Below are 22,516 nucleotides of genomic sequence, written 5' to 3' on the forward strand. Positions count from 1 at the left end.
ATACGATTTAATTAATGACTTCTTTGGATAAATCCAAGCATGTCGCTTACATCAAGTCTCTGGATGACCAAAAACAGTTTCTTGAGTACTGGCTCAGTGAGCACCTCCGTATGAATGGCATATACTGGGGAGCTTGTGCTCTGTTCCTTATGAGAGCGGAGCATGAATTTGACAAGAAAACTCTGGTGGAGTTTATTCTCAACTGCTATGATACTACCTATGGAGGCTTTGGGGCATTCCCTAAGCACGATTCGCATATTCTTTCTACATTGTCTGCATTACAACTTCTAAAAATGTACGATGCCTTGGACGTCATTAACGACAAGAAGTCGCAAATACTTCAGTTTATCAAAGGCCTCCAATTACCAGATGGATCATTCCAGGGGGATAGGTTTGGCGAAGTTGACACCCGATTCGTTTACACCGCCATCCAATCGCTCAGCATTCTCGAAAGTCTGAGTCCCGATGTCGTGGATCCAGCAGTGGATTTCATACTCAGATGTCAAAATTTCGATGGAGGATTTGGCCTGGTGCCAGGCTCAGAGTCGCATTCTGCGCAAATCTTCACATGTTTGGGGACTTTGGCGATTGCTGGGCAAGTAGACAAAATCAAAGACCGGGAAGCTCTTGAATGGTGGCTCAGCGAACGACAAGTGGAAAATGGAGGCCTAAATGGACGTCCTGAGAAATTGCCCGATGTGTGCTACAGCTGGTGGGTGATGTCCTCTCTTAGTATATTGGGTAGACTGGACTACATTAACGGAGACAAACTGAGGGAATTCATTTTACAGTGCCAGGATTTCGAAGAAGGGGGGATTAGCGATCGGCCTGGGAACCAGGTTGATGTGTACCACACTCTCTTCGGAATCGCAGGCTTGTCTCTGCTTGGATACGAGGATCTGGTTCCCGTGGACCCTGTCTACTGCATGCCTTATCACGTCACGAATTCAATTAAGAAATATCCATATAATTAATACAACTCTCTGAGTTTGGCTTTTCTAGATGAGGGAGAATACTCCATGTAGTTGAACTTGTTGTTGTCGAAGAACTTTCCTGGGTTGAGAACATGGCAATTTTCGTAGATGAGGTCAAACCGCGGACATGTTGTGTCAGCGAGCATTAGAAGCGTAGGAAGGGGTATCAGGTTTAGCATATTAGCGTAATTGGCAACCAGCGGCCTGATGGATTGGATAAACGGTGAAAGATATCCTTGGTCTAGTAATGTCTTGACAACCTTTCTGGCCTCAAGCACGTCTGGTGCAATCTTGGATTTTGAAAGCTTATCGATCTCCAGCTCCCCTTCATCTGCTTCGATGTTTTCCTTGATCTTGGAGATGTGGCTAATATCATTTCGACGAAACCGTCCTGCCAGGTCGTCACGGACTAGTAGAACCTCGTGGGTCAAATAGATTAGTTTCGATGGATTGGAGCACCATTCTATATCTTTCACTAGTCTGGTCAACCGGTTTCCGAAAATCTTGGGAAGCCTGAATTTGGGCCACACAGAATTGGAACCTTTGGTGACGACTGATGACCAGGGATCATTGTCGCCTGGAACAAACACAAATTTACATGTTGCGCACAGTTCAGAAAATGGTTCAAGGATGGATGCCAAAGAATCGAAATAAGACTTGTACTCACCTGACGAGGTGACCTGGCTGTTGTAGGAGACTTGAGTCGACGTGAAAGGCCGCGAGGTAAAGGATCCATTGAATATTAGGGCAACGGGTGTCGAAGATCCCGTTTCAAGCTCCTCGTTGAGTTTGCCAAGTAGCTTTTTCAAGCCCTCCATCACTTTTGCATCAGACAGGTATATATCACCCCCCAGAAAGATAAACTTATGGTCTGCCAGATCCTTCTCCAAATGCAATAGTTTTGAGCGCAATACAGGATCGATACGTCCGCTGTTGCTGTATACAGAATTGAAGTCCATCTTGCCAAGAACTTCCAGAGACGTCTCTCTTTTTTCCGCTGGAGGATGGATCATTGTGCTGACATAAAACTTGCCGCTGTTGGAGTAAATACCTTCACAGATGATAAAGTTCCCCTCAGTGAAGTAGCAGTTCTGAGGAAACAGCGTCTGACCAAGATCAAGCTCTATCGAATCAGTGTCGTCCTGAAGTTGCCACAGACCCAGCGCGCTCCGAGTCAGCAATCCAAAGAGAAAGAATCGTTGTCCGTGCCGACCCAACAAATTCTTGATAGATGTAACCTGCTGGTTTTCAACCTCTTTGGGCCCGTTGCTTGTAAATGAATTGACAGCACTGAAGGTGGTTGGCTGGAAGTTCTCATTTCTGAGGAGTCTATCCTTGAGGAGATGAAATCGCTGGATAAACAAGTTAACAGCATCTTGTGTTGACGGCAAAACCAGTTTGTCACCACCAGCGTCGGCAGACAAAACATCGAACTGTTTGCGCACATGATTATACCTGTATCGTCTGTAGTTCTTGATGTCCACAGCCTTGAAAAAATCCTTCCACTGCACCTGTTCAAGGGCGGCAGGTTCCAAGGGATCCTGGTGTACCTCGAATGACTGACTTTCTCGTAGCTCGTTGGTCACGAGACCTGCCAAATTGGTTTTGGGCTCGATGGCCGAGCTCTGACGGCTAGCTTTTTCCTGCTTCTCTTGCTTCAATGAAATCTCCTTGATCACAACGTCAATGTTGTCCCCATCCAGGAACAAACCTTTGTTTTGCTCTTTCCAGAGCCTGGCGACTTCTTCCAGGAACGCGATCGTTTTAGCCCCACGCCATTCCTGGCCAAATCTCTTCCCCACGTACTCGCTCAGCTTCTCCAGCGCACTTGATTGAATATTGAGACCATGTTTCTTCGAAAGCACGCGGTATGCCAAAGGCCGAAGGTTGGATGGCTTCAGAGAAATCGGCAAAACTGCGGGAGACTCCATAACAGGATTCTTTTCTTATTCCGTATCTTAAAAAATACGCGTCTGAAATATTTATTTTATCAAATGGTCAGCTTCTCAAGGACACCAACTTCGGAGCGCGTCCGTTTTTCGCGAGACACGAAGCTCTCAGACTATGAGAAACGAAGACGGTCTAACGCAGCAAGTGAGTTCTTGGAGAACAGCAGCGGCACAAATTTGAAGTCGGATCGCTACAGATCTTCCATCGGATCAAGCATCAAAACGCGCTACGAATCGCCTAGATCTATTTTGCGCCCATCTGCTCACGAAAAAAAATCATACGAACTCCTTGGAGAATCGCCTATTCGCAGTATTCCTGACTCTAGACGCTTTGAGACTGATGATATCTTAAGTTCCATCAAGAAAAAACGCTATCCGCTAACAGATCGGCGCTCGCGTGTGACAAAGCCAACCTCCAATCGAGCTCATGACGGACTTTTGGGGTCTTTGACCTCAATTGGCTCCAAACTCTTGCAATCTGTGCTGTACAACGAAAATAAAGACATTGCGTCAGAACAAGAAAGTAAACAAGAGATAAGACCCACTGAAAGGATAAAGATAGACCCTGTTGAGCCTGTTCGGGCTTCTTCCAGCAGTGTGGAACGAACATTGAACGAGAAGTTTGGCGTTCTCGAGAGCCTTATTCGCGAGCTAAAGACTGAAAGCAGGGAGACGGTGATGGATAAGCTTACTGATCTTAAAGGTGAAATTTTGAATCTTCGGGCATCCCAGGAACTGATAAATACAAAGTTTGAAGAAAGATATGAAGAGCTTAGAATTGAAAATGAGCTCAACAAGCGCAAGTTTGAGAAATTATTTGCTGACTTAGAAGCCAAACGTGATGAGCTGGACAAGGAAAAGACCGAATACATCAAACTCCTCCAAAAAGAGACTCGCAAGCGATATGCTGACTCTCTCGGCTCAGATGAAGATGAATATCCAAAGAAAAGGCGGTTTGTAAGAGAAAATGCACAGGACACGATCGACAAGATGAGGAAAAGGAATAAGCAAATGAATCAGAATATCTCGGAAAGCATTTCTACGACGAAGAAAATTGGTAGCATGATATAAATTATATGGGCAAAGACACATTGATCTGAGAGCTTTGGCGCACCGTGGAGCTGATTATCATCTAATCTTCCCAGCAGAACTGGACTAGTTTGTCCATACGAACTTTCTTAGTCATTTGGCCGCGCATCCATGGGTGTTCCAGCATCTGTCGTGGACTAGGTCGTTTGCGATTTTCCTTGGTCAAGCAGACCTTGATAAAATCTTTGAAGCTGGCTGACCAGGTGATGTTTTCTTCGGGTTCGTCATTGAGTTCTGGTTCGAACTCTAATATTATCAAAAGAAGCTCAATTGGAGATATTTGCAAATTTGGATCCTTTGTTGCAAAGGGGAACATACCCATTGCTCCCTCGAGCAAAGTCAGCCCAAGTGACCACACATCACAGGTTATGGTATAAGGCTCATTTCTAATACGTTCTGGCGCCATGTAGAAAGAGGTTCCGGTGAAAGTGGTAGCGAGCGAGTTGACCACTTCTCCGGAAACTCCAAAATCACAAAGTTTAACGTTCCCCTTAGAGTCTAGTAATATGTTTTGAGGCTTGATATCTCTGTGCATCACTTTTTGCTGGTTCAAGTAGGAGAGCCCTCGAAGCACACTCTCCGCCATCTTTCCTAATGCTTTCTCTCCGATCCTCATATCTTTTTTCTTGAACTGTTTGTATATTGCGTCCAAGGACCGTCCTCCCATATATTCCATGCAGATACAAATCGACGCATCCGCAGAGTTAATGAATGTTCCGTAATACTTAACAATGTAATCGCTCTGGAACTTTTTGTTGTAGTTCAGTTCTCGCACTATTTGTTTTTGAAAACTAGGTGATGGATCAACAGTGATGGTCTTCAGGGCAAACACCTGCTGAGTCGTGACAAGCTCACACTTTTTGACAGACCCTCCGTTTCCTTCTCCCAGCACCTCAAGTGTGCGAATTTGGTTGAGCTCAGCTAGCCGTCGCCAATCTTCTTCATCTAGATCTTCAAGGGAGCCCTTCATTAGTTTGGCGTTTGGGTCAATATCTTTGCTGGTAAAATTGAGATTGCTCAGCTCGGTGATCAATGTATCTGTGCTTTTACTGCTCACGATTGAAGGATTTGAGTCCGTCATTGAGTCGCTCGAGTGACGTACGATGTTTTCGGATGTGATGACCTCGTACTGTCTCACGATCACTGGATCTGTAGCATCAAACTCATTTGTAGACTGGGCATTGTCTCCATCTTGAAGCCGGGACGTTTGATTTCGTCCTGACGGCGTAGAGATTTTGAGCGATGGCAGCTTATGGCGACGTGAAGCATTTTTGGGATTTGATCCCGGAGGACGCAAGAGAGGCGGCGCTGTCATCTTGACAAGAATCACGTATTATTAGAGCCGAATCAGTCTAGGTAACTGTTTCAAGGTGAAAAAATCGACTAGTTTCGTCTCAGAAAACTACCCCGTTTTCTTGTCCCCCTTACTTGCAAAATTCCGTTTACCTATTGTAGAAACGTCGCATGTTTTCCACGAAAAATTTCGATAGATTATGTAAACGCTATATCCGTCCTCGCAACTTTACTTGCGCCTCTTTGTGCGTTGCTTCACCTGCTTGATAAGTTTATCGTTCTTAATGTCGTCTTGTTCTTCCTGCGGCTCGTCGTCTGGCACATCTTTTGTATCATCCTCGATAACATCATCAAGATCAGGTTTGGGAGCTGGAGCTCGGTTTCCTTTAGTAACAGAATCTCCAGTCTTGTAGATCACAGTAGGATGCGAATAAGAGTTGTATTTTCGGGTGAATGCCGATTTGGTAGCAGAGCTCACAGACTTTAGTTTTTGATCCATTCTGCCCTTTGGTCCAACACCAAATTCCATCAGATTGTCCCAGTCTTCTTTCGTGAGATAATACTCGTCCATCAGCTCCAAAACCTGATCGATACCGCTGGTTCCATTTTTAATCAATGGATCCGATAGCATTTTAATCAGGAATGGAATGTAAGTTAGCCTCAGCTCCTGAGTGTTTGTCATTGTCTTCGTAGATGAGTGGTATTGTAAATCTTGTAGAATTCTATCGTACTTCATTTTCTTGGAGTTCTGGCCAAGCCACGAGGTGAACATGGTACGCCCGTTCATTCCACCGGCAACCTTGGAGCCTGGAAGCACACTGGAAAGTACAGCATGAAAGGGAGCCAATGACCACTGTTGTTCGCCTCCTCTGATCAGCTGATTGACCAGATCTGACTCCGAAATATAATTCGAGGCTTCTTCTAGCAGCTCCAAATGCCGAAGATTCCGCTTGTTTGCAGGGCATCCGCTCAGTTTCGATGGTGTGGTGGACCTGTAATTCTCGTGTATCATCAGCGGTGTGAAGTCCATGTCGTTGAAATAAAGATTGATCTTTTCTGACAGATTGTATCTGGCATGAGATCCATAGCTAGCGCCGCTCAAAAGTTTGCCAACTATATCGAACGGCTTTAATATCACCTCCTTTTGCCAGGTCTTGGAGATCTGTTCGCTGTTCTCGTAGTTGAGTGTTTTTTGCGTACGTGCAACAGTTGACATTATATTGATAATTTGTCTAATATCGTTGTTCGTGGCAGCCACCAATTGATCGATGATATTAGGATCCAGCTTCAATCCCTCTCGGTGGGCAATTGTCATAAGCCGGGATTTCATCTCCTTTCCAGTGGGTCTTCTCCACGTGAGATCGTAGCAGGTTTTATCGAAAGTCCTCATCTTCGGCAGCGATTTGTCGTTGCAAATTAAAATCAGGGGTGTCTCGGTTGTACGGCAGAATTGCGAAAGCTGAGCTCCACCTCCATGGTCTCCGCTGGACATACCGTCGACCTCGTCCATGATCATCACTATTCTCCGATTATTTGGGTCATGCGTTTTGAGCTGGTTGAAGTACCCAACCACAGATGAGTTGCTCAGTGACGACCGCAACTGCTCATTCAGCAATTTCTTGGATCGCACGTCAGAAGCATTTTTCTCTATCACATCAAATCCAAGGGATTTTGCCACGATGTGAGCAGCAGTGGTTTTGCCGATTCCCGGAGGTCCGCTTATCATAACCGCACGGTAACCATGTATGCCAGGACCCTTGAAACCGGTCTTTGCGTTGTCGAACCAGTGTTCCAACCAGCTCTGCAATAATTCCACGTTTCCCTTGTTTCCACAAATTTGCTTGATATCTGTCGGAGCGTACTTCACCGTCCATAGTTTTTCCGTGTCCGGTTTATCACTAGGCCTCTCCGGTTGGCTAAACTGGCCAGCCCGTTCTTGCTTCAATTGAGTTTGTCGTTTCCTATTCTCTTCCTCTTCTTTTTCTGCTTCCTCAATGGCCTTCCTTTCTTCCTCCTCTTTTTTAGCTTTGGCGATCTGAGCCGCCTCTCCGCTGCCACCATCTGCAGGCATTTTCTGAAGAAGTTGAATGAACCCTTCCTCATCTATGCATTTGATCTTCTTCTCCTTGATCATCTTAATTTTCTTGGGACCTGCCTCGTGACCAATCACTACCAGGCTTGTCTTCCCACTGATGGACTTTGTCACTTTTGCTCCATATTTGGAAGCTATCCGCACACATTCATCCCTATCAATGGTTGGAAGAATACCTGTGAATACAATGGTCAATCCGTTGAGACAGTTTGGGCGCCCTTCAGGAAGCATCCTGTCTCCTGTTGGTGCGGGAGCCTCCGATGTGCGCGCCTTCAATTGGAAAAAATTCATGTTCTCCATCTCAGGATCAACCTCTAGGTATTTTGGATCGGCATCGGGAATCGTCTCCAGAATTTCCTGTGCTGTTTGTCCGGCGCCAGGTTGGCTGGGTTGGCTGGATCGACCGGCCTGCGGCTTGGTGCTCTTGGTTTTAGTTGGACTTTTTTTGGGCAAGACTTTGGCCTCCTTCTTGACAGGCTCCTCGTTGTCGCTTTCAGTCAATTCTGCCTTCCGCTTTCTTTGGGGTGTCACTATTTCATCCTCTTCAGAATCTACCAGAATGATGTTCGAATCAGCAGATTGCTTTGATTTGAAATGCTGGGACGTTTCTTGACTTTTTGGCTTTCTCGGCGAGGAGCTAGAATCGTGCGTAGCTTTCTTGCCCTTGTTCTTCAAAGTCAGTATATGAAAAATAGCTAGGTACTCACCTTTTGAACGGCCGCCTTGCCAAAAAACTGGTCAATGCGAACCATCTTGTGTCTAAAAGAACGCGTACTTTTTGGTAATAATTCTAGTCACATGATCTGAACCTTCTAGAAAAATGGCAGATTAAATAAATAATTCAATATAGGGCAGTTATCTAATGACTTCATGTTTGGAACAACGTTGGCCGGACGGCCAGTTAAGCTGGCTGATCAAATAGACACACTCAAATATGTCACAACATATGAAAATATCTCGGCTAACAGGATATCTCACCTTTCGATATTTCTTGTCCCCAATGTACCTTTCGATCCTAGTTACGGTGCATTGATATACTATCAGTTTCAAAAAGGCGGCGTGCCTTTAGCAGATTTCCGGCTTCTGGGAGGCCTGGATGCAAACAAGCAAAGTGCCATATTCAAGATTAATCCGGAAGCCTACACCAGCGGAGGGCAACAACAGTCAGTCGCAAAAGAAGGAGATATAGACATGGACATAGAGATTGACCCTTCGGCGCCGCCCGTGGACACTACACTGGTTATCGGTATTTCCATTGAGCCTTTGACAGTAGCTGCTGCTCAACTGGAGCAATTGAAGTTGTCAAAAGCACCTCAATTGTCCTTACCTGCTCCTCCTAGTCTATCCATCAACGACATACCATTGACCAAAGAACAAGTTGAGTCTGTTTCGAATAAAATCATCAAGAACGCTTATGATTATCTGAGCTCTTTTGTTGACTCTTCAAATAAGGTTCCCATTAAAAAATTTGACGATTGGTGGGCCAAGTTCAAATCGAAATTGGCGACCGATCCTAAATTCTTGGATAATTTAAATTGACGATGAATTGATGCGCTATTTACAGAATTTCCTTTAGAGAGTTTAGTCGTGCAACCACTTCCTCATTTCCCAAAAGCTCGATCATATCCGGAAGTTTCGTTCCTGGCTGTCCCGCGCTAATCGCATAACGAATAGTTTGATAAATGTCTTTTTTCTTGATATCAGGATAGACTGCCAAAATCCTCGGTATTATAGCTTCGAGGTCCGTATAATCTGACTGTTTTGCAAGCAGTTTTACAATCCCAAATTTTTCAGGTTTAAGGACGTTTTCAAGTCCTTCTTTAGTGTAAGTAGGACGTTCAAAATAAAACCGAAAGCTTTCGCTGAAGACAGAGTTGAGTGTGGTCAGCGAGCTACCAGTTTTCAGAAGCACGTTTTTCACATAATCTTGAGTGATTCCGCGGTTCTGTTTCAGCTTGCCATAAATATCCGCGGAGACCTTATCGAGGTAAACGGGATCTTGGAGTCTCCGTTGTAAGTAATGTTTGTTGAAGTAATTGAGTTTCTGAAAATCCACCTTGGCATTGCCAACTGTCAGACCTTCAAGGTTGAAATGGTTCTCTAGGAAATCCATATCGTAGATTTCATGTGATTTTTCTCCCTGTACCCTTTTTGGAGCCCATCCAAAAAGAACTGCGAAATTAATTAGAGCTTCGGGAAGATAACCTTGGTTCCTCAACGACATAATGTCAATATCACCCGTACGTTTGGATAATTTTCTGTTATCAACAGTCGTTAGTAGAGGTATATGCACAAACTTCGGCTTCGGCCACTCGAAAGCCTCATATAGAGCAATATGTTTAGGGGTGGAAGCAAGCCACTCCTCTCCCCTGACAACATGAGTGATTTCCATCAAATGGTCGTCAACAACATTGGCAAAATGATAAGTAGGTAGACCATCACTTTTCAGCAGCACTGGATCTTCATATCTTTTGTCGAATGGATTTACCTGTGGTTGCCAGTTGATGTATCCATGGAGTAAATCGTTGAATTCGGGGTATTTGTCTGGTGATATAAATCTGACAGTGAACTCCTCTCCTCGAGCGGCCTTAGCATCAGACTCCTCTCTAGTATATACTCTCAAACAATGTCTGTCATATGACACAGTAGTGGGTGGTTTGAGCAGCCTTGCAGAGTCTCGAAGCCCATCTAGCCTAGATTTGGAGCAGAAACATCTGTATGCGAGTCCTTTGTCCAGCAGCTCGTCAATGTAGCGCGTATATATTTCAGATCTGTCGCTCTGTCTATAAGGGCCATAAGGACCACCCACTGTAGGGCCTTCGTCGATTTTAATTCCTAGCCAGTTCAGTGTGTCGTAAATGTTATCTTCGGCCCCAGGAACTAACCTCTTTTGGTCAGTGTCTTCCAATCGCAGCAAAAACTGACCAGCTGTAGCTCTTGCAAGCAAGTAGTTATACAACGCTGTTCTAAGGGATCCTAAATGCAGGAAACCGGTAGGTGAGGGAGCGAATCTTGTTCTTGCAGGAGTCTTCAGATCTGTTGTCAATTCCTGTTTCTGTGCATTTTTCTTTCTGAGTGTGAATTTGGTACGCAATTGCGGCTTCGAAGTGCTCAAAAGGCACATTGGTGTGTGCAAGGTTCGTACCCTCACCATTTTTGGATTTCAGATCACCGTGTCTGGGTTTACAAAATTTTTCAGATTTTTCTTTTACAACTCTTCTGGTTTTGGCGGGACGATATATACCCTGTCATAATGAACAGCATGTCCAATAGAGATCTTCACAAACTCCAGGAGGTTAGATTAGCAAGAGCAAAACTTAACACATACAAGTCTTTCGATGCTGAAGAAGATTTCGAATTCTGTCCTATCGTAAGCCCTCAGCGCTACACCAAAGATCATCGCTCAACTTTGCACTCGCCTCAAAACCTTAATCAGATAGACTCCACTTCCCTCTTTAAAATTCTGGCCGCCGCAAATCAGCAGCCGCCAAAGCTGCCCCAGATCGAGCAAGTCCCTGCTTTCTGTCTCCCGCAAAACACCACAGCATCTCGCCAAGTTCAGGCGGAACACAGCTCGAAGCACCCCAATTTCAATTATATCTCAGACACACCAACAACGGGTTCTGAAGCAGCATCCTCAAACGCTTCGTCGTTCAAATTTCATTCGGTGTCTTCCAAAGCTGCAGAACAGCTTCAATCGATTTACTCGATCGCGGAGGACAAACATCCTGGGAGAATGCGCATTGTCTCCGGTTGATTCACTTCAAGACAACAAGCAGGATAAACATGATAATCACAAGCACGAATATCGTGAACCAGTCGCCATGCTCTTTCAATTTCTGCCTGAATCTGTCTATGTTCGTCCGTCCTCGAATGATTTTTGCATTTGCCCTTGATATCCCTGACTCTAAATCATCAAGTAACACCATGTGATTGCCTACCTCATCTCCAATCTGCAAGGACATCTCGTGTTGTCTATTGACCGATTGCGATAATGAATTGATGATTTCATCTTGATTTATTATTTCTTGCTGATTTTCCATAAATATTTGTTTGTTTGACATTCGCATAGGATCTATCGTACTCCCGTTGTCGTCCTTGTATACGTTGTTCGTTTCGAAAAGTACGTCTCTACTAGGCTCGTCGTTATAAGTCAGCGATGATGTAGCTTGCGCCCGTTTTTGTGATTCTGATGGATCTATTAGGTTCTCCTTGAATCTCACAGACTTGGACTTCTTTATCTTTGGTCTGGGTCTGTTAACGGCTTCGTCAAGCCGTATCGTTCTAATCTCGAAATTGGTGTCCTTCGGAAGATCCTCCTTGATGGAGTTTAGATGTTTATTATAGAACTCCAGACCTTCTCGAAATCGATCGACTTCCGGCCCCACTCCGCTAGAGTCTATCTTTTCGACCAGAAGCAATTCCATGTATTTGATCAAGTTTGCAAGTTTACTAAGCGTTAACACAAGATCATCATTGGAATTGAGAACAGGGGCGTCTCCTACCTGTTTCAGTGTGTGGAAATCCTCCACTAAAGCCCCAAGTTCCTCTTCTAGAAGTGAAAGTTTGGTAAATTGTCGCTCTAAAGCAGCCATAAAATGTAAAAGCCCGATAAATTACTAACTTTCTGTGGTTTTTTAGTACGTAATATTATAATAGAGACTCAAAAATATTTATCCGTCACCCCCATCTCCAAAAATTCCACCTTATCCTCATAGTCAGGACACCATCTTCCAGCAAGAATGCAGTGTACGCGCATTCCTGTTCCATAGTATAGATTCGTAAGGAGTTTAGGAGTGATCAAAAAGTATTGTGAGCCACGTGCGGAGCACGATTTGCGAACAATCAACTCGTGGATAAGCCTCTCATTTTTCGAATCCATACCTTGATTGATTTCGTCAACAACACGAAATGGCGTATTCGTGAGGCCCTGTAAAGAGTTCAGGAATACAGCCGTTGTGGCAGACTTCTCTCCTCCAGATTGTTGTGCCGCATTCAATTGCATTAACGCATGGCTATCACGGAAGCTAACAAGGATTTTCAGTTTCCACTCCGAAAAGTTCTCTGACTCACTATCAAGCTGCACGTCGCCGGCACTGGCCACGGCCTTCATATTCTCACTAAAGTCTTTTGCTATAGTTCGAATCACTGAGTCGAGTTTTGGTCTCCAGACCGAGACAAGATCTTGTATTTGTCGATCAAGAATACCAACATCAACATCTAATTCAGGCAATTTCTGCTCGTATTGCTGAATTTCCTTTTCCACCTCTTCCAGGCGTTTTAAAGAGTCTGCTCCCGCACCGTTTCGGCGTAAACGCATCTGTGATTTGATCCTACTGATCTCAGCGTTGAGACCTTCCTCCGTCAAAGCATCGCTTTCTTGAAGCCCTGCAACCAGTTTTTCTAGCTCTAAACGATCCTCATCAGAAAAGGTCTCGAGCAAGGCTTTGTAGTCTTTCAGAGCTTGAGTATATTCTTCCTTGGCTTTGACATATGCGCTTCTGAGCTCATTTCTCTTCTCTAACATTTCTTCACGTGTTGTCAAAATCGATTCATTCAGTGACTCGATGGTGCTGAATTTGTTGTTTTCCTGGATCGCAAATATCTGAGCATCTAGGAGTTTTTCGTCCAATTCGCATATCTTTGATATCGTTGGCTCAATCAGCTCATATATTTCAATCTTCCTCTCTTCCAATTTGCCTATTTTGGTAACCAGCTTTGAAGCAGTTCCGTCCGTTTCCTTGTGCTTTATTTTATTGATTGCCTTCCTCTCGACCCTCATTCTATCCTTGAATGTTTCAATGTGAGTGACGTATTTTTCTCTATCCTTTTCTGCTCTAGTCTGGCGACTAATTTTTGCCGTCAAATCGTCTCGTTCCTTCACCAAATCTTTAAGCATTCCCTGTTTTTCCTTGATCTTTTGTACAATATTTCCCAATGTTTGATTGTTCGTTGATATTTTGTGCCTGCATTCGTGAATTTCATGTTGTATTTCCAATCGTTTATCATCTGGTAAACCACCTGAGAAAATGGAGACTCGGCTTGAGGAGAAGCCCCTGATGTTTGCAGTGACCTGCTTAGACCCATAGCTTGACTTATTGAACGAATAGTAGGCTTCACCAGCAATGAACTCGCTCATAGGAAAGTTCTCGTTTCGTATTTTATAGGAGAGAGCATCTTTGATGGACGCATCGATATCGCGATGAGAAACGGGGATATTATGAATTCTGTCATTCTCGCATACCATTTGAATCACCTCCCGTGGGCCTTCAACAAAGTCCACCAAGTATCCATCAAAGTTATATTTCTTGATCTCTTCCCTGTGGATGCGTGGCTGAAAACTGAAGTTCTCGCTCAAGGTACGGATACCAATATTGCGTCCGATGTCAGGATTTTCGTTGTATAGAAAGCGTGCCAGCTTCTTATAGTCCTCATTGTTGCGCACAGTGAAGGCACATTGATTTTGGAAGCGAATACACCGTTCCAAAGCAGGCCCGTACTTCGCATCGGTGACAGTCAACGAGATAATCGGGGGCTCAAAATATTCCAGCTTCATTTTCTTTCTGTTTTCTCTCAAGAGCTTAACGGCCTTGATGATGTTTCCAAATCTGTGTGAGTCTAAAACAAGTAGTCGGTCCTTGGACTTTAGACTGCTCTCACTCGTCTTGATACGGTTCTCAAGCTGTTCATTTATTCTCATCAATGCTCTTTTCTCTGTCTCCAGACCATCGATTGGTTCCTGTTCTTCCAAAAGTTTATCTTGAATGGATGCTCTGCGATCTCTAAGCTCCTGTATTTCTTCCTTACTGAGAATCTCGAGCGAATCCAATTTCTGCGTCATAGTATCAAGCTCTTCCGATAATTGCTGCCATTTCTTGCGGTGTGTTTCAAGATCCGTTGCCAACGAGAGTCTCTGATCATTCAATTTTTGTATATCGGAGTTAACTTCTTTGATAGCTCCCAAACTCTGTTCAAGCTCTTTGGTATATTTCTCTTTTAAGGAAGTGTATTCGTTTATCCGCGTCTCAGTGCTGCCCAAATTTCGGTGAAACTGTTGTAATTTCTCCTTCATTGGGAGGATTCTTTTGTCAAATTCTTTGATTCTCTGGCTCATTTCTTCTGCCTCCTTCTTCAACTCTTCACGAGCACGTTTTTTGGTACTCAGCTCAACATAAGGGCGTAATGTTTCATGTCTTTGAAGCTCCTTCTCCAATAGCTGATACTCTTGGTATTGCTGTGCACGTTCCTCCAATGATACACGCTTTTCTCGCAAGGACGTAAGCTGAAATTCTATGTCGGCCAGAGCTTTTATTTTTTCTTGACGTAAAGAGTAAAGCTCAATTAACTTGTTATGCTGTTCCAGAAGCTCGCCATTTTCGTACAGTCTTTCAAGCTCCTTGAGTAGCTCTTCGGGTTTGAGTGATGCAAATCTTGCCACTCTATCTTGAGGCAGAAATTGACACAGATTATCGAGTTGGATATTGAAGTCCTTCAGCAATTTTTTGATTTGAAGCTCGTTTGAAAGCTTCTTGTTAATGTACCAGCTTGTTTTTCCTTTTCTCACAAACTCTCTTTCAACTATGACTGTTTCAAACTTCTCAGCAGCCTTAAGTTCTAGCTCAATACTGGCCTCTTTTTGTCCCGATTTGATGAAATGATCCACATTCATAGAACTCTTACCTAAATATTCAAGCTTTCCTGCAAGTCCAATACATATAGCACAGACGAAAGTGGACTTTCCAGTTCCATTAGGTCCTATAATCAGGTTCATTTTGGGGCCAAAGTGAAACTCTGTGAGCGAGTACGACATGAAGTTGCGGAGCTTCACCCGCAGTATAGCACCGGTATCATACTGTTCCAAATCAGGTTTATAGGGTAGCTTCAACTTCTTGGTGAAGGAGTTCAGATCAAAGCCATTCTGCGATGCTAGACGAGTGCCCATAAAGATGTTTTGATCTCACGCGTGCAAACTTAAAAATATAGAGGTGTGTAAGGGTGAAAACTCAAGGCAAAAAATTATATTGTTTATGTCTAGCACCAACCCGAACCCGTCGTTCGAGGCTGGAGTGAGCACTCCAACGACTGAACACAAACTGAGCCGATCTAATAATGTTATTCTCATTGAACAGTCAGAGGTGATAGACAAGGAAGCAGCATACAAACAACGTCTCAACCGACCGTTCAAAGTCATACAACATCTTCCATTGTCACAGCAGGAACCAGATTATGAACGACTAGACAACCCCCTTTCGATCAGAGATTCCGCTACTCTGTATAATTCGCTTATAGTGTCACGTCATCACTGGCTTCATAATGTGTTCAAGACATTTTGGACTAGACGAGAGCAATATATGACTCCTGCAGACGGCCGCAAGAAGGACCGACTTAGCAAGATGTGCGACATGAAGCTTGTTGCCGGACCGCATACTTTTGAGATACGGCTATTTATTCTGAAAGAGGAAGAGAAGGAAAAGCGGTATTTTGAAGAGTTGGAACGCAGAAGAGAGGAAAGACAAAAACTTCGAGATGAAAGGCTAGGCAAACCTTGTGATCCGGCCAAAATCAACACTGCAACGCCAGTCAAAAAGGAACCTGCTGTTATTGCCCCACCACCCAAGGTTGTCAAGCCACTGCCACCTCCTGCTTCTCCCCAGCCAGCACCGCCAAAACCAGCTGAGGACGGGAAGTCTAACGATCTAATGGCCAATCCCGAAAATGCAATGATGATTCAAAACCTGAATCTCATTGCCCGCTCAGATCCACACCTCAGCTCTTTAATGAAAATTGTCGCATCTGGTAACGCTTCCGGTGATCAGATAGCAGAATTTCAACGCTATATTCAGAGAGCTCGTCAAATGGGAAATCCAGCAAGCTATTACCAAAAAATTCAACAACAAAACGAGGATAGACAAAATGTTCTTCGTAGAAGCCAGGAGTCTGTGAACGGCGAACGCAGACAGCTTACTAGAGAGGAAAGGGAACGTCTAAAGCAAGAAGAAAAGGAGAGGAAAGCCAGGGAAAAGGAAGAAAAGAAGAAGAAAAAGCAGCTGCAGAAAGAGCAGGAGAGATTGGAGAAGGAGAGAGAAAGACAAGAACGCAAAGAACGCAAGGCCCGGTTAGAAAGAGAACGCCAGGAGCGGCAAAAATTGAACCTCGGACCTATAGATTTTGGCGACGAATTTGAAATGGACAAGGAACGAGAAAGAAGAGAGAAGAGAGAGAAAAAGAGACAGGAAGAGAAAGCGAAACTGGAGAAGTTGCTTGCTGGAGACGACCGGCTAACGGCTTTTCAAGAGAGATACACAAAGGACGCTACCCTGATTATTGAGTTTCACGAAAATAATTCCTCCAGATTTTATTTCCCCAAGGACTCAATCATCGAAATTATTGACGAAAGGGACAAAGCTAATGATGAGAACAATGACCATCCGGAGGACGATAACTCAAAAGAAAGTTCGCTCAAACCAGCAGTGTCTGCATCTCCTCCTCCTTCAGCATCATCTTCAGACTTGTCAAAAAAATACAGGAAATTGTTTGTTGAATTACTAATTTCTTTTGTAATGGTTCACAATCAGTCGGAGATCGATGCCTATGAATTGCGCAAAAAGAGGGAGGAAGAAGAAAAACTTAGAGCACAAAAGGAAATGGAAGAACGAGAAAAACAGTCAGAGGGGAGTGTTGAGATAAAGGAGGAGGACGAAGAGAATGGGGAAATTGAGAACGAAGAAGCTGAAGAAGCGGGCGATAAAAAGAAGTCCACCAAAAAGAAGAGAAAGGCTAAACGGAACTGGGGACCCGCGAAAAGACAAACTAGAACTTCCAAACAGGTGAATGACGAGGATTTGGAACCTCAGGATTATGGAGATGAAGATGTCAAGCCTGTCCCAATATACTCAACTAGCACTTTGAGATTAGTGGAAGTTCCCTACAAGTTTGCAGAATTAATCAAAAACAGCGCTAATCCGCTTCCAGAGGTTCAGCAGAAGATGAAGGAGATTTTTGCAACTGGCCAGAGGCTTACCAAGTACCATGTCTGGTACCGGCTTGACGGCCTTAAGGACGAACTGCTGGCTGAGACTTTGCGTTTCAACTTGAACCGCCTCGAATACATCAGTGGAGGTGGTAAATTGAAAGGAAAGGCGATGTTGAAGCGGATCGTTGAAAAGTCTGGTTCCGAGGCTGAAGTTAGCAATAAACGGCAACGGCGATCTCAAGTTTGATGTATCTAGCAGGGATGTAAATAATTAATTGGCAGTGTACGACACTCAAATATGTCGCGTATCCCTAAAATCTCCCAATGGGCGCCAAAACTTAATACGTGATTTGTTTTAGGATGGTTCTGAATCCCTTGAGAGGATACCATAAGGAAGGAAGACCTAGGTCTTCAAGCTCAATTACCTCCACTCTCAATAGGCTTCAAAGCCGCATGTCAACTCCAACAAGGTCGAAGTCCCCCAAAAAGATTAAAACTGCTTTTGACAATTTATCTGATATCGGTTCTGCAGCACCTTCCCCTAAGTTAAAGGAAGAGCCCGCAAATTATGGCTCTACAAACGATTATGGAAGCCAGCGAGGTTCCTTGCGCAGCATGATTTCTCACGTGGAAAACATGATACCAGTTTCTTTAAGCCCAGTTCCACCCGCAAGCGATCCACCTCAGCATAAGGAGTCGGAAAATTGTCCTTCATTTAGAAACATTCTGGTTGTTGATTCCCTCAGATCTTATTTGACGTCGGGGGCTACAGACGAAGAATCGAGACCAATCTTGCCTGTCTGTGAGGCGGATTGTGTCTCCTATACCAGAAACCCCGAGCCTAGATACCACCAATACATTGGAGCTGTGAAGAGATATATTTCCAGCAACAGGTTTGCTTCTGGCTTAATTGGTTCTGCTCTCCTTATCGTTTTGACCCTTATACTCGCATTCAAAATCTTGGTATAAATCTCTGTACTGCCAACCCCCATTTTTAAATTACAAGACTATTTGAAAAAAGGGGTCGAGCGCTTAATACAACTAGGTAATATAATATGTCTGCTTCAAAGTACGGATCTACTGATGGACAAGCTTCCACATCTAGTGCCAATCAATTGAGTGTACCAGAACCCTACCAACCCCGCAAGAACTCCAGGTATGAAGAATCGAAGAAAATTGCTAGGAAATATAAAGATTATGAGGAGTTTTTGAGTACTCAAAACTTACTGGAGTCCGGAGACGGAAATAGCGTCATTGATGAGGCTCTACCAAGGGACCTGAGAGAAGCAGTATGTCGTACAATTTGCGAAGAAGGCCCAGAGCTACCATCTCCAATTTTGGGTTTTGTGAGCGCCCATAAACTTTACTTCACTTTAGGGGCAGTCATCCTACTCATCATTTTCAGCATAGTCTTATATTACACGGGGAATGGCGACATTGTTGTAATACTTTGGTATAAGATTCTTTGCGCACTGGGGCTTATCGATTGTCGCTCAGATCTCTAGTTGCGTCGATAGACGTAGATCCAGAGATCAAAAAAAAAATTTTGCTAAAAAATACCCACATTATTAATGTCAAGCAGGAATTTGAGGAGCCACAAGAAGTTAGATGACAATGTATATGAAGCAGTCAAACAGACTTCACCTGAAGACATAGATGTTAGCAATGACGAAGAAGACAGCGATGACGCCCCTGAAGAGGAAACGTTACTTACGGGAAAAGAAAAAGTGATAGCTAAAATTGAAGCTGAGCGTGCTGCGCTTCGAGATATAGAAAGACAAAAGAAAGAGAAACGAAAGCAAATTGAACAACGAAATCGTGAACAGGCGGAACAACGCAGAAACCGGGCTGAGAAATCCGAAGAAACCCCAAACTTTCTTCCTCAAGACCTGTTACAAAACTACGACGCAGAGGAAGAACTCGAAAAGCCTAAAAAAACTGTCTTTAATGATGAGGAACCGGATATTACTCGAAAGGACATGTTGGCAGCAAAGCTCAAGGAGGCTCGTGGAATGAGTAAAAAAGTGATGAGGAAGGGCCCGGTGCGAGTTCAGATTCTCAGTAAGAACAGGGGTCTCTTGAGCGTACCAACAAGTAACATCAAGTCGAAAAAGGATAAGTGGCTGAACCGCAAAGTTCTCAAGCGCAAGTAAGCTTTGAATAAGATACAAGCTGTATACTATTTGTCTATTATATAAAGAAGTGCGACATGGTTTATGCCTCGTCCCTAACGAGTGCAATAAATGCAGGTATGATCATTCCCAGTAAGCACAGACCAAGCCCCTTGAATTGCGAAATTCTATCTTTTGAACTCTGGTTATGATCCAGGGTCTCGTGAAGTGCATGAAAACCAACAAACAGAAAAGCTCCTCCACTGAAGATCAGAAGCTCGCCAGCAGCCTCATTGAAGTTGCTATTGATAACGAACGCCACCACCAAGTAAGTCAAGATTGCACCGATCGGTGATGATGATGAGAAAACTCCAACATGGTAGAGGATCTCTTTGCTGGATGTTCCACTAGCAAGCAGCAGAGAGGATAGAGCGAAGCAAGTAGGTAGTTTATGGACAAAGATTGCAAAAACCACAAACACAGAGGTAAAGTCCACAGAGTCGTCTGAATCTGACATTATGGAGGATGCCAAAGCAATACCGTCTGTTAGAGCATGAATGATAAGTCCTAAAGTCCTTGGGTTCTTGAAAGGTGCTAACAGCATATTTTTTTCTCGTTTTGAAGCAACAAATGGTCGTTCCAGTTGTGGCTGGGCCTGTGCGGACTCTGGAGGCGACAATGGTCGTATGAATTCATCATTCAAATGCGATAGCTGAAAGGATTGTTCGAATTGCGATGGAACGTTCGTGTTGGAGCTGAATATGGAAGTAATGGAGTTAATACTGAATAACACGATAAAACCGGTCAGGAGCCATAAACCTATCGGCTCATGAACGGTGTAATGTTCTAGTCCTTCGGGAATGATAAGAACGAATGCAGTTGAGATTAGTAGGCCCACACTAAACACGGAAACCAGATGAAGACCGCTAGCGGAGAAATTAACGGATAATGGAATCAGGCCCGAAATGAAGGAACTAGAGTTAGAAATGGCGATATACGCTGGGAGATCACCTACCTCACCCCCATTATTAGTGAGTAAAGAAGAATGGGTACCAATTTAGACATAACGGAATTGCCATTCAATAACGTGCAAACGATATTATGTATTATTGACGTAAGTCTTGGTCGCGTACACTAATTTCCTATACGTGGGGCAAACTGAAGAAACAATACTCTGGTTCAAGGATGTTGGTTTGATCCACACGGGCTGAGGTGTCCGAAAAGCGACAAGAATTTCTGATTTATTGTAGGGATTTCTATTTTTATTATTTGCTATTGTTCTCGAGGGGATTAAAGAAAATAGCCTATAAGACTTTCTTGAATTTTATATTGAGCAGTTTTAATCCGTCTTCCAATTACAAATTGTTCTTTTTTTATTGGCGAAAAGTTTATTTTTCCCAATCAAGAATAGAATTCCAGAGGAAGTTACACCTTGCACCTTGAGAGTGAAAAAAAAAAGAGTTTTCAACAGCCTATAAAACTAAAAGAATTATCAACTAAAACGAAGTACTAAGATCGGGAAGATTTTTCAATCTGTTTTCTTCTCATTTCTTGTCAATTTATCATTTGTTTTAGTTAAATTTTTTTGAGTTAGTCTGAGCGCCTTGAGCTTTAATACTATTACATATCCAATGTTGTCGTCACCACTTCACCAATCACCACTCAACAAGTTGCATACCATCCACTCACTAGGACCAGCACAATTGCCACAATCACAGCAAAAGATGTCCCAGACAACGAATTCCGCTTCTTCCACTGTGAAGAAAGAAAAGGTTGTTTACGACTCGTCGGCATCACTTTTCATTAATAAGCAATCGAAATCTGGACCCATCCTTGCTGAGGCGGAGGAAGACCTTGATATTCCTAACAATACTGTTCGTATAGGCTCCAGAAAATCCCAACTGGCTGTCGTACAATCGGAAATTGTTGGTATAGGCATTCAAAAACTTTACCCAAAACTACAAACTCCAATTGTCAAATTGAGCACTTTGGGTGATCAAGTGCAAAACAAGCCGCTGTACTCATTTGGCGGTAAGTCGCTGTGGACCAAAGAGTTGGAGGTTCTTTTACTCCAGAGCTTTGGTGAGTTCGAACAAATAGACATGATTGTCCACTCGCTTAAAGACATGCCAACAAGCTTGCCAGACGAATTTGAACTCGGATGCATTCTCCAAAGAGAAGGTAAGTTACATTTAACCCATCATGATGAACTCAAAGATTTTTCAATAGACGTTAGACTTCCTAATTACATTGAGGAAACATCTTATTCTGATGATGGTCATTCGCTTTTTACTAACTATGATAGACCCAAGAGACGCGCTAGTCATGAGAAAAGATTCTCCGTACAAGTCCCTTTCTGACCTACCCGACGGTTCTGTGGTGGGAACTTCGTCCGTTAGAAGATCCGCGCAGTTACTTAAGAACCATCCAAACTTGAGGTTCAAGAGCATCAGAGGAAACCTTAATACCAGAATTAACAAGCTTGATGCTCCAGATTCCGATTACGCATGTGTTATTCTGGCCGCTGCTGGCTTGATAAGAATAAATATGGGCCACAGAATCACGCAATTTTTGGGCCCGGAGGAGATGCTATACGCTGTTGGACAGGGAGCCCTTGGAGTTGAAATCCGTAAAAATGATCCAAAAATGAAAAAGATCTGCCAACGGTTGGACTGTAAGTCGACTTCGATCAGATGCCGTGCTGAAAGAGAACTCTTGCGCACTTTAGAAGGAGGATGCTCTGTTCCTGTGGGAGTTTGGTCAGATTATAATAAAGACACTCACGAATTGTACATGAAATCCGTTGTGCTCAGTGTCGAAGGAACTCAATCTGTTGAGAAGACTTTAATCAGAAAAGTGGAAAATTTCGAAGAAGCTGTTGCATTTGGTCATGAATTGGCATTGCTGTTAATTAATGGAGGCGCCAAAGCCATTCTAGATGAAATCAATTACGACAAAATTAATGAGGTCAAGCAACAGGGGCTTACAGACGTGTGATCATGTATATATACGAATATAGAATTAAGGGGGTCAGG

General features: G+C 43.6%; 16 protein-coding genes across 16 annotated transcripts; 9 read left to right on the top strand and 7 right to left on the bottom strand.

Annotated features, from left to right (window-relative positions):
- Positions 1 to 14: 14 nt before the first annotated feature.
- HPODL_01200 (Geranylgeranyl transferase type-2 subunit beta) lies at positions 15 to 974 on the top strand (the record flags this gene model as incomplete). Its single annotated transcript, XM_014077700.1, has 1 exon — positions 15 to 974. The coding sequence occupies one exon, from the start codon at positions 15 to 17 to the stop codon at positions 972 to 974; it is 960 nt and encodes a 319-aa protein (XP_013933175.1).
- Positions 971 to 2,905, bottom strand: HPODL_01201 (DNA polymerase epsilon subunit 2; the record flags this gene model as incomplete). Its single annotated transcript, XM_014077701.1, has 1 exon — positions 971 to 2,905. The coding sequence occupies one exon, from the start codon at positions 2,903 to 2,905 to the stop codon at positions 971 to 973; it is 1,935 nt and encodes a 644-aa protein (XP_013933176.1).
- Positions 2,906 to 2,968: 63 nt separating this feature from the next.
- On the top strand, positions 2,969 to 3,994 carry HPODL_01202 (uncharacterized protein; the record flags this gene model as incomplete). The annotated part of the gene is made up of 1 exon (XM_014077702.1): positions 2,969 to 3,994. The coding sequence occupies one exon, from the start codon at positions 2,969 to 2,971 to the stop codon at positions 3,992 to 3,994; it is 1,026 nt and encodes a 341-aa protein (XP_013933177.1).
- A 61-nt stretch (positions 3,995 to 4,055) lies between these two features.
- HPODL_01203 (MAP kinase kinase MKK2/SSP33) lies at positions 4,056 to 5,327 on the bottom strand (the record flags this gene model as incomplete). Its single annotated transcript, XM_014077703.1, has 1 exon — positions 4,056 to 5,327. One exon carries the CDS (start codon positions 5,325 to 5,327, stop codon positions 4,056 to 4,058), a length of 1,272 nt encoding a protein of 423 aa, XP_013933178.1.
- Positions 5,328 to 5,534: 207 nt separating this feature from the next.
- On the bottom strand, positions 5,535 to 8,149 carry HPODL_01204 (Replication factor C subunit 1; the record flags this gene model as incomplete). The annotated part of the gene is made up of 2 exons (XM_014077704.1): positions 5,535 to 8,066; positions 8,105 to 8,149. The coding sequence occupies 2 exons, from the start codon at positions 8,147 to 8,149 to the stop codon at positions 5,535 to 5,537; spliced, it is 2,577 nt and encodes an 858-aa protein (XP_013933179.1).
- A 118-nt stretch (positions 8,150 to 8,267) lies between these two features.
- On the top strand, positions 8,268 to 8,936 carry HPODL_01205 (uncharacterized protein; the record flags this gene model as incomplete). Its single annotated transcript, XM_014077705.1, has 1 exon — positions 8,268 to 8,936. The coding sequence occupies one exon, from the start codon at positions 8,268 to 8,270 to the stop codon at positions 8,934 to 8,936; it is 669 nt and encodes a 222-aa protein (XP_013933180.1).
- A 19-nt stretch (positions 8,937 to 8,955) lies between these two features.
- HPODL_01206 (Glutamate--tRNA ligase, mitochondrial) lies at positions 8,956 to 10,521 on the bottom strand (the record flags this gene model as incomplete). The annotated part of the gene is made up of 1 exon (XM_014077706.1): positions 8,956 to 10,521. One exon carries the CDS (start codon positions 10,519 to 10,521, stop codon positions 8,956 to 8,958), a length of 1,566 nt encoding a protein of 521 aa, XP_013933181.1.
- Positions 10,522 to 10,659: 138 nt separating this feature from the next.
- Positions 10,660 to 11,154, top strand: HPODL_01207 (uncharacterized protein; the record flags this gene model as incomplete). Its single annotated transcript, XM_014077707.1, has 1 exon — positions 10,660 to 11,154. One exon carries the CDS (start codon positions 10,660 to 10,662, stop codon positions 11,152 to 11,154), a length of 495 nt encoding a protein of 164 aa, XP_013933182.1.
- A 1-nt stretch (position 11,155) lies between these two features.
- Positions 11,156 to 11,992, bottom strand: HPODL_01208 (uncharacterized protein; the record flags this gene model as incomplete). Its single annotated transcript, XM_014077708.1, has 1 exon — positions 11,156 to 11,992. One exon carries the CDS (start codon positions 11,990 to 11,992, stop codon positions 11,156 to 11,158), a length of 837 nt encoding a protein of 278 aa, XP_013933183.1.
- Positions 11,993 to 12,060: 68 nt separating this feature from the next.
- HPODL_01209 (Structural maintenance of chromosomes protein 5) lies at positions 12,061 to 15,339 on the bottom strand (the record flags this gene model as incomplete). Its single annotated transcript, XM_014077709.1, has 1 exon — positions 12,061 to 15,339. One exon carries the CDS (start codon positions 15,337 to 15,339, stop codon positions 12,061 to 12,063), a length of 3,279 nt encoding a protein of 1,092 aa, XP_013933184.1.
- An 85-nt stretch (positions 15,340 to 15,424) lies between these two features.
- HPODL_01210 (uncharacterized protein) lies at positions 15,425 to 17,617 on the top strand (the record flags this gene model as incomplete). Its single annotated transcript, XM_014077710.1, has 1 exon — positions 15,425 to 17,617. One exon carries the CDS (start codon positions 15,425 to 15,427, stop codon positions 17,615 to 17,617), a length of 2,193 nt encoding a protein of 730 aa, XP_013933185.1.
- A 113-nt stretch (positions 17,618 to 17,730) lies between these two features.
- Positions 17,731 to 18,339, top strand: HPODL_01211 (uncharacterized protein; the record flags this gene model as incomplete). Its single annotated transcript, XM_014077711.1, has 1 exon — positions 17,731 to 18,339. The coding sequence occupies one exon, from the start codon at positions 17,731 to 17,733 to the stop codon at positions 18,337 to 18,339; it is 609 nt and encodes a 202-aa protein (XP_013933186.1).
- Positions 18,340 to 18,425: 86 nt separating this feature from the next.
- Positions 18,426 to 18,875, top strand: HPODL_01212 (uncharacterized protein; the record flags this gene model as incomplete). Its single annotated transcript, XM_014077712.1, has 1 exon — positions 18,426 to 18,875. The coding sequence occupies one exon, from the start codon at positions 18,426 to 18,428 to the stop codon at positions 18,873 to 18,875; it is 450 nt and encodes a 149-aa protein (XP_013933187.1).
- A 66-nt stretch (positions 18,876 to 18,941) lies between these two features.
- Positions 18,942 to 19,523, top strand: HPODL_01213 (uncharacterized protein; the record flags this gene model as incomplete). The annotated part of the gene is made up of 1 exon (XM_014077713.1): positions 18,942 to 19,523. One exon carries the CDS (start codon positions 18,942 to 18,944, stop codon positions 19,521 to 19,523), a length of 582 nt encoding a protein of 193 aa, XP_013933188.1.
- A 61-nt stretch (positions 19,524 to 19,584) lies between these two features.
- HPODL_01214 (putative membrane protein) lies at positions 19,585 to 20,507 on the bottom strand (the record flags this gene model as incomplete). The annotated part of the gene is made up of 2 exons (XM_014077714.1): positions 19,585 to 20,455; positions 20,497 to 20,507. The coding sequence occupies 2 exons, from the start codon at positions 20,505 to 20,507 to the stop codon at positions 19,585 to 19,587; spliced, it is 882 nt and encodes a 293-aa protein (XP_013933189.1).
- A 605-nt stretch (positions 20,508 to 21,112) lies between these two features.
- Positions 21,113 to 22,478, top strand: HPODL_01215 (Porphobilinogen deaminase; the record flags this gene model as incomplete). Its single annotated transcript, XM_014077715.1, has 2 exons — positions 21,113 to 21,662; positions 21,787 to 22,478. The coding sequence occupies 2 exons, from the start codon at positions 21,113 to 21,115 to the stop codon at positions 22,476 to 22,478; spliced, it is 1,242 nt and encodes a 413-aa protein (XP_013933190.1).
- Positions 22,479 to 22,516: the final 38 nt, after the last annotated feature.

The sequence above is a fragment of the Ogataea parapolymorpha genome, chromosome VI (assembly GCF_000187245.1).
Source record: "Ogataea parapolymorpha DL-1 chromosome VI, whole genome shotgun sequence".
NCBI lineage: Eukaryota > Fungi > Ascomycota > Pichiomycetes > Pichiales > Pichiaceae > Ogataea > Ogataea parapolymorpha.